The sequence below is a fragment of the Olea europaea genome, chromosome 15, assembly GCF_002742605.1.
Source record: "Olea europaea var. sylvestris chromosome 15, O_europaea_v1, whole genome shotgun sequence".
In the NCBI taxonomy this organism is placed as follows: domain Eukaryota; kingdom Viridiplantae; phylum Streptophyta; class Magnoliopsida; order Lamiales; family Oleaceae; genus Olea; species Olea europaea.
In genome coordinates, this window is record NC_036251.1 from 6963770 (window position 1) to 6973297 (window position 9528).

A 9528-nucleotide genomic window follows, 5' to 3' on the forward strand; every position below is an offset into this window, starting at 1 on the left:
AAAGGAGGAAGCCGCTTGAGGAGGGGCTTGCATCTAATTAGCTAGTTGGAGGCAATAGCTTACCAAAGCAATGATCAGTAGATGTTCCGAGAGGATGATCAGTCACACTGAGACTGAGACACAGCCCAGACAAACAAAATCCTAAATTAAACTCACTTTTCATTGTACAAAAACAAAATAATTTCGTCTTTGTTCATTTGCTTCCGAACATGGATTTTGTGATTAAATATTTTATTATATGGTACATTTTAATTATCCAAACAAACAACTCTCTTATTCAATATTAACGCTTTATAACTGCATGAATTTGCAGGGCAGCTCATTCATGCGTCTTTGATGGTATGTTTGAGGTTCAGTTTCAGTATTTTGACCATCTCATCTAAAATATTAAATTATTTAATAAAATGATTTTTTATTTGTGTTTTATGTTCAAAACACTACTGATACAAGATTCTTCTTCTTATAAAAAACATGAGAAGTGAATAACACTAAAACTTAATGCTGTGTTTTACATATTTTTATCGGTCAAATAACTTTTTATCCACACATTCCGTGAACTCACGAATACTATCCTCTTACTTAAAACGCATCTATGTCTACTTATAATTTAAATTGATTATAAACAACGCACATAATGACATACATAAAACTTCGTACATGTATTATATATGTTAAACTATTTCTCTGAAAAAAAAAAAAAAATTGTAACTAAGCAAATTAATCTATATTATTTTTCTTTCTACCACATGTTAGGAGATTTAATAGAAACCATTCTTGGATTGTCATTTTTCTGGCTACTTTAAGATTGAGTATTTATGTTATTACTCCACGTCTTCTGTGGATCTGTTCATGATTAAAAATTTAACTTTCAAGTATCCAAATCCGACGAATTCACATCAAGTCTTTAAGGTAATTTTGTTCCATCTTCTGCTCAAAAGAAAAGGTATTTGATATTACCTTTGACATCCTCGTTTCTGCTTGTGAAGGTGCAGATTGGGCTAACTTCAAATCGTCGATTTACTAGATTAGCGACTACGTCTTTCTCGCCAAACTTTGATACAAAGATTGATACAAAATTTTATTTTTGCTTTTTATAGTGTAAAATTACTATCTACAATGCCATATAAATAGCTTCTGGACCTGATCATCCTAAAATACCATATAATGAAGTCTTCTGAACCAAAACTTTTAACTTACTTTTCTTCATTAATACTGTTCCAATCAACTCTACATAACATGCCATAAGAGAAACAATTTCAGTTGTTCATGCAAACACTAGAAAACATGAAGGAGATCCACATTAACTCATAAAAGGTTCATATACTACATAATTAAACATCATGTTCATAAGACCTCAAGTGCAGGCATATATGTACACAACCACAAGAACTATAGCCATACAAAAGATATACTAAAGTGTAATGGATAAATCCAGATACATTACCTCCAAAAACAGCAATAATAAACCTTACACATCAAAAACTATCCATTCGTCCATTCTTTAACTGGCTAATCCAGGGAGTCGTAGAATTCATCCCAATAAGTCTGCAATATAGGGTCATTGGACTGTGGATTCTTCACCATCTGATTCACCAATTCAACCGAGGACTCATCGTGCAAAAGGACATTTTCATGTACAGGTTGCAAAGACACGAAATAGTCATTGTGTATTTCAGACGATGAGTTCAGTGCACGCTCATAAGCAGCTATCTCTCTGTTATATCTCTCTCTGTCCATCTTATGTGCATCAATATATGGCTGCAAAAGAAAAGGCAAAAAAAAAATCCTCTAGTTTCAGCATGGTTAAAAAGAGGTGTATTGCATTCCCTAAATTCACTAGTTTAAAATGTTTTAATTTGGTTAAGATTAATTTTTCACCAATGTTCAAGGCATGATTTTGTAATCAAAACATTACCGTAGATTTAGAATTTGCAGTAGTCGCCAAGAACAGTACGATATCAGACACTCAGAAATTAATTACCAATTTGTCTTCCTCTGAGAGATGCCTCCATGCCTCAATTGCCATGTCCCGAATATTCGGGCTACTGGAGCTCTCCCCATAAATTTCCTTTAATTTATGACATGCTATCCTAAGGAAGATCTGGTATCCAGTCCTTGGTTTTAGGGGAGCTTCAGCTTCCTTTATCAATTCCTTATCTGCAGTCGACAGCATGGCTTGTATTTGTTCCACTGGACAATTTAAGCCATCACGGTTTGTTAATACAAGCGTGATAAAGTAGTAGAGCTTGTGATTAATTTTTTGATTTTTTACAGCTTTGCCGACAAGGAGAAACTGTCAGAAAATTACTGAAAGAATGCAAGAAAATATCTAAGCTGGACGATGGGCATTTTCTTGATTAATAAAATGAAGTGACTAATTTCAAATATCTGTATCGTAACAAAAATAGCTATAAATGCTTTTCGTCCTTGAGCGATGCCTTTGACTAGAATTAATAAGATCATTCTTCACTAACATCATTTGATTGAAGCAAAAATAGGATTAACCTGCAGAAACTTGGTAAGAATGATTGTTGCTCTTCTTTTTCTCTGCTGGACCATCCAGATGACCAGAACAAACAGTTGGCAAAGAGGACAAGCTATCACAATACTTTCGCTTTCCTGTCACGCAGCTCAGGCTGTCCCCAAAACTCGAATGACCTGCAAATCCAATTCACTAACACTTCATCATGAAGAGAACTTGTTCTTTTACATGCCAATAGCAAAACAAGATTAAAAAAGGGACTAGAGAATGATATGTTAAAAACTAGCTTTCTACCGAGAGAAGTTTTATCTGGCATTGAGTTTGCTTCTTTAGGCACCCTATAATGGTAAATTTGCTCAAATTGGTACAGGAGATTTTCATAAACCGTTTGAAGTTCTATCGGTCGCATTGAGACGCTGCATTGCGAGTTCAAGTTAGATGCAACTTCATACCATTTCCCATATTTTGTAACCTGAAAAATTTTACGACAAAGATTACATAATTGAAGAGATTGAATACCGACAAACTAAACATACACCAAATAACAATTTTATCTTTCCAATTACTTAAAATAGACTCGAGATGGTGAATGAAAAGTTGCATATAGGGATAACCCTTACATAAGTTCTCAATAAATTACATCATCTCATCAGTTTCATTGTTTTAGTCGCCCATTTGAGGGAATCAGCACTTATAATCAGTAGAAGTGTCAATCAATTTAAAAAGGAACTGCAACAAGTATAACCATCAACAATGTAGGCAGTAGACGGTAGTCATTGAGACTTATAAATACAAAGCTAAACGTACCTGATGAATCCCTCCTCTTTGAGTCACTTCTTTATAAAGAAGATGCAAATCCAAGTTTGCTTCTTGAAAATTAAAGCTGCACAGGAAAGAATTCCTTCAGGTTTCAATCTTGAACCTACCCCTCATGAAGGGACGTCTAGGAAGGAATGCAGTCAAAATTTACAAAAATACCAATTAGCACATGCCTTGGGATAAAAGGGATTCAATGTTATCCTATATTGTACACCTACATGATTATTATTTTTTGGTTCTGAAACTTCACAAGATGGATTAATTACTAGCATCAATATTTGTAAACTTTCCCAATGTGACGTGCAAATAATTTGGGTCTCGATACATTGCGGCGAATAAGATCCAGTGCTTCAACATTAATATTCTCAGTAAGTAGTGTTGCGAGTAGCGAGCAGTTCTGGATAAAGGTCATCCAAAAAGGGTAAGCACTTAGCTTAATCCTTTCCTACTGACAAACAAATAAAGAGGCACCCTTTTTATCACATAAGCTTCTATGATAACATGATTCAAATTGTCTACCCAGTGTCTTTTCGGAGCTTAAAGACCTTATTATCTTGGAGAATTTATGGAGGATATATATTTAAAATAATAAAAATACGGCGCCTCAGCATTAATGCTCTCAGTAACGTAGTTCTGAATAAGATCCAGCATAAAGCAGTGATGATGAGATAAATAAGCAATTTCAATTTATTAACACTAGAAGCTATGTTAATTGACACAAAAAGCTGTTGAATATATGACATAATGCATCTCAGACATACATGGATACGCATATTTTATTTAACTAAGCATATAAAACGAATAACAAAACGAAATAAGCAAATAAGTTGCTGAAATATGACACACAAAAAATAAAATATATAAGTTTTGAAGAAAATAGCTAACACGATCTCAGTTTGAGAATGACAACCTACTTTAGTCTTGACCCAACATATCAAAGTTCAAAGTGTTTGAAGGTCTTAGCACTTTGCAACATTAAATATGCACATTTTAGTATATAGATTCGGACCACTTCCTCAACTCCACACGCGCACAAATGTTTAAAAAATAAATACATAAATAAAAATAAGACCTTAAACACCCAGACCCTCTTCTTTTTCAGCTGGTAATGAGCCCTTAACCACAAAACTCTATATGCTTCAGCATTTTGCACTTGCCCATAGACATGCGTGAAAAACGCATGTAAACACATTTTCGATTTTCATCTTTGATTCTATCTCGTGAATGGCAGGCCCGATTTTGGGACCAGGCGAATGAGGCCTACGCCTCGGCCCAGATTCCAAGGGGGCCTCATTTTCAGCCAAGAATTTATTTTTATTTTTATTATTTTTTTTTATAGTTGAATCAAACCCAATGATGAAGAAGAGCACCCCACAACTTCAAGCCCAAATCGAATACCCTTAGTCTTTATCCATTTACCCAACTTATACATCCATAAATCATAATCCATTATCCATCATTTACCCAAAATTCCCAATTTCCCAATCCCCAATCAAAAACCCCTTTCTCCCAAATGCTCTTCTGAGTAGTCCATCCCCTATGCAGCGTCACCGGTCGCCTCTGTCTCTCTTCTCGGCTTCCTCATTCCGACTTCCAGATTTCCTCTTCCTTTAAGTCATTAGTCACGGTCCATGGAGTCGGACACCGTCGTAGTTCACACTGGTTCCGTTCTGCTGCAGAGCGCAGTTCCCTGTTCACCCCTGTTAGCAAGCAAGTGCTTGGCAATTGGCTATTAGTTTAGTATGTTAAGATTATTAATTCCTTTTGAATTATATGATTACATTTACACTAAGTATTCAACTCTTCATTCATGGCTTTGACCTTTTACTTATTATAATTTTGATTATTGGATTTTAATTGATAAATGCTCTTTTTCTATGCTACTGTTAAATACTTAAATGTTAATGTGTTAACTGTTATCTAGTCTAGGATGGAGTCAAGGACCTGAAAATGCTACAACTATGTTTAATGATTATTGATTAATATATAATTTGTTGTACAAGTTTGAGATGCAGAACTCTCAAGTAATGACTAATGTGTGAAATAGTTTATAGTTAATTTCAATAACTTAGTTTGATAGATAAGGTGTGAGAATATATAGTTGAGAATTTGAGATATTATTATGTCAATGAACTCAAGAAAAGATATCTTCAGTTTCTACAACAAGTATACTAATTTAAATTAATTTTTTTTTTGATGAAACTGTTTTAATGGTTATTAGTTTTTATTAAATGTGTTATTTCCCTAAACTTGACTAAATGTGCGCCTATTTTTAAGTATTGGTGTTTGATGTTAAATTTTTGTTTCAGGTTCGTAAGTTATGACGATGGAATTCTCGAGGGTGTGATTCCAAAGTTTTCACCGCAATTCTACTTCTCAAGTAAGCAGTGGCTTTCCATAACTTGTTATTTAAGAGAATGAAAATGTTTGGAGCCTTGTCGGCTTATATAATTGCAGCTTAGTTAGCTTATATGATTGATTATTGTAGATCAACTATGTCAGAAGAAAGAAAGAATGGATTGGCTACGTTATCAATAGAGAAAGAAATAGTTGAGCAGCTAAACTATTCAGATTTTATTAATATTTTTGCCTCTAAAACAGTAAGACGAATAGTATTTAACTAATTGTTTGAAATATTATTGGTTTTGTTATTTGATAATATAAATTTTTTATATAATATATTTGTTTGTTGTTTTAATGTTAAATTTTGAGTTAGCAATAAGTTGCATAATACACCATTGCATTTACGTTGATTTCGGGAGGGGGGCCTACCTATATGCTTTGCCTCGGGCCTCGAAAATTACAGAACTGGCCCTGGTGAATGGTACAGCAAAATGAGCACATTGGAGGGCAGCACTTTAAAAAAGAAATTAACTTTGGAAAAGTGAAAAACAGACAAACAATTACCAATTCATATAATGACTAGTGACAACATGGATTTGATTCTCCTTAATTTGTTGTTGCCAATCAAAATATAATACATCAAAGCGTTAGAATCCCCAAACAAAATGTAACCACACAAAAAACTATGCCCATAACTACAATTTTTAGTAATGCTATTTAGCATTACTGGTGTTACAACACCGGTCTAAGTGGAGCTGAGTATCTTTAAATGATAGGAACAATCAAATGAGTCACATGATTACACTCTTTATTGAGCCTATTACATGGTGACACTTAACCTGATGTTTCGTCATCATTAGTGCTAGATAGTATTATTCTACAATTTTTCATGAATTTCTCACAAATCTTAAAAGATTAGATTTCTAAATTAAAACTCAACATAACTACTAATTCAAACTTGTTAGAATGAATAGCAGCTCAAGCCCTTTTACATTGAATTAGTATTTTTATACTTAAAGCGATATGGATTTTCCCCTCAACAGGACTGCAAGATGATGGCTAATTTGATTACAACAATCTTGATCATCACTGCATTACTTGTTGAACTTAATGAACATTCGTACCATTTTAAGATGGAACCCAAAGTCCAATATAGTATCCAAACCCAATAAATTCAAACAAGTAATTTGGTCTGTTCAAAGCTTAACATAGCATTCGAATTCCAAGATAGGCATGTTTAAAAAAACAGTATCTTGCGGGACATGTTAAGAGTAAATCACATTTTAATTATAAATATCAAAACTATAACTCAGACACGACATGGATTGATTCGTATGTGTAGAGAAAAGAGAAGAAGTATATCTCACACTCGACTCAGCCCTGATGATTCATGCAACTTGCTCAGCTTTTCATAGAAACTGTCATCAGAAGCCTTATCACTAGCATTGATCGCCGGTGACTTAGGGTTCACCTCGCCGGAATCATCACAGCCATTAATTTTCTTCTCCATTGTTTCTTCACATTTTCTATGGATTCACACCAAATGCAATGGGTTCTTTTCATTTTACGAATTTCGATAGTTGGGAGAGATGTGCAGCGTGGACCTTGATGTTTGCCACGTGTGTTGTGTGGGCCCCGTGGAAAATTGAAAATGCATCAGAGACGTTAATTATGGTCATTGACGGTCAGATCAGGCTACTATGTGGCTTGCATGCATCAGGATCAAAGTTGATGAGATCCTACCGTTCAAAGTGGAGGCAAATTTAACAAACAGGAAATATTATTGAATAACTTTGGAAAATAACAATGTTTACAATAATATTTAATTAGCCCCTGTTTGACTCCCTTTACGATAAATTATAATTTATTTTTTATTCATTTTTAATTATATATTCACATAATAAAATATTTTATACATAAACTCAATATTTTTTCCCACATTTTAACCGTCCATTCTCTGAAAAATCATTGTTCAAAACCTTATTTTTAAAACAGTAATTATTGACCATCAAATAGGCACGTAGAGAAATACCTAACTAAACATCATGCTTAACAAGCTAATGGAACGTGCAATTAGCTTCCCTTTGAATAAGTGTATAGTTTAAGCTCTCGAACCATCAAGTCTATGATCCGCAAACAATCACTTCTATGGGAGTCGGACAATATAGGGCAGAAACGATAATATGTTGATAAATATGAAGAACAATATTGAAATACGTTGATTCACAAAGAATATCGTAAATTTAGGAATCAAATATTCATTAATCCTTCATAATGAGTTCCAAATTCTTGATCTAGAGCACAAAATCGTTAATTCTAATGAATACCGATTTATGACACGGAAATGAGAGAAAATCTCAACAATTAATATTTTTATTCAATTCAAAAATATCGTATGTATATATATATATATATATATATATATATTGTTGTAAAAGAATGAGATAATTATTGATGATTATTTAGTATTATCATGATACATAGATAAGTCTTATCTATAGTTTAAAAGATCTATTTTATTCCAATTGGAACTCTTATTTTGGATCTTATAAATATAGGACATTGGTTCATAATAATATACAATTGAGTTTTAACTCTTTATTTCTTTTCTTATTTTCTCTCTTCCCTTTAATTTTATAACACGTTATCAATACGATAGCTTAATTTTTCAAAGTTTAAAGAAGGTATTAAATTTTTTAAGCATAATTATTTATCACGTATATCAAAATTAATTTGATAACACGTGAATTTTACGTTGGAATCATATTATTTCTGTCGAAGTGATTACGTGACCTGCCTAAATTTGTCCCTTGATTCTGCCACCCATTTTTGCATAGACAAAATGGTTTATGGTTAAAGCAAAAATAACATATTCTGTCACCCATTATTACGCGACCTGCTTCAATTGTGTGTAATTGTTTAAATGTAATTCTTTTGATAACTTATTTTAGCCAAAGTTTAGCATGCAAAGGTAATGATTACTTTTCACTCCAATCATTATTATTTTTTATTAATGTCATATCAGTTTATGAATTCATCCGATCTATGCTATTTCATCAATTTTTTTCAAGAGTTATTCATGTCTTTTCTCAATTTATGTGCAAGACGGGAATTAATATCCAACAACACATCTTTCAATAAAATAAAAAATTGTAATGATTTTATATTATTGCACGTGTAACTGTGTCTGTTAAAGCAATATTTGTCATTCAATTAATTATCACGTTCTATTCTTTTAACACTAGTATAATTTATGAATTTAGTACTTTATTTATTTATTATAAATAATTTATTGTTGCTCCCGAAGTAACACAATATTATAATTAATATTCTCGAAGAATTTTATTTGCTCCTGAAGAGCATAAATTATATTTTTCAATATTCCAGAAGAATGTTGATGTATTGATCTTGAAAAAATAATAATAAAATACGTGCTCCTGAAATAGCATATGTTTCGAATAACATATTATTTTAGTGTTTATCCTTGAAGGAAAACACGTAACTTATGTCATATTGATATTGACTACTTGATTGATTATTACATGATGTTTAATCATATTCTTCAAAACTAATTATATTTTCTTTTACTTTATTGTGTAGTTAATCAAATGGAAAACATCACAAAACTTGAGTTTGTTGCACTTGACATCTCTGATAAAAATTATTTATCATGGGTAATTGATCTGATATCCATCTTGTCCCAAAAGGTTTGGGAGAGATAATAAAAGAATGAAATAAAGAATCCCTGCAAGATTGTGCAAAAGTACTCATCTTCCTTCATCATCATCTTCACGATGGACTGAAAATTGAATATCTTACTGAGAAAGATCCACAGGTTCTTTGGAAAAAATTAACTGAAAGATTTGATCATCAAAAGATTATAG

At 32.5% G+C, this 9528-nt stretch overlaps 1 protein-coding gene across 1 annotated transcript; it reads right to left on the bottom strand.

Annotated features, from left to right (window-relative positions):
- Window positions 1-1278: 1278 nt before the first annotated feature.
- On the bottom strand, window positions 1279-7176 carry LOC111410955 (putative high mobility group B protein 11). Its single transcript, XM_023041545.1, has 6 exons — window positions 7012-7176; window positions 3290-3365; window positions 2777-2954; window positions 2506-2658; window positions 1982-2190; window positions 1279-1758 (listed from the first exon to the last, which is right to left on the bottom strand). The coding sequence occupies exons 1-6, from the start codon at window positions 7152-7154 to the stop codon at window positions 1510-1512; spliced, it is 1008 nt and encodes a 335-aa protein (XP_022897313.1). The 5' UTR covers window positions 7155-7176; the 3' UTR covers window positions 1279-1509.
- Between the last annotated feature and the right edge of the window lie 2352 nt (window positions 7177-9528).

Bases quoted from the DNA above. Each gene is read 5' to 3' on its own strand.
- LOC111410955 (XM_023041545.1), bottom strand. From the start codon at position 7,154: ATGGAGAAGAAAATTAATGGCTGTGATGATTCCGGCGAGGTGAACCCT. The intron at 3,366-7,011 runs GTGAGATATACT...TTTCCTGTGCAG, and splicing joins TCATCAGGGCTGAGTCGAGT to CTTTAATTTTCAAGAAGCAA. The intron at 2,955-3,289 runs GTACGTTTAGCT...AAAATTTTTCAG, and splicing joins AAAGAGGAGGGATTCATCAG to GTTACAAAATATGGGAAATG.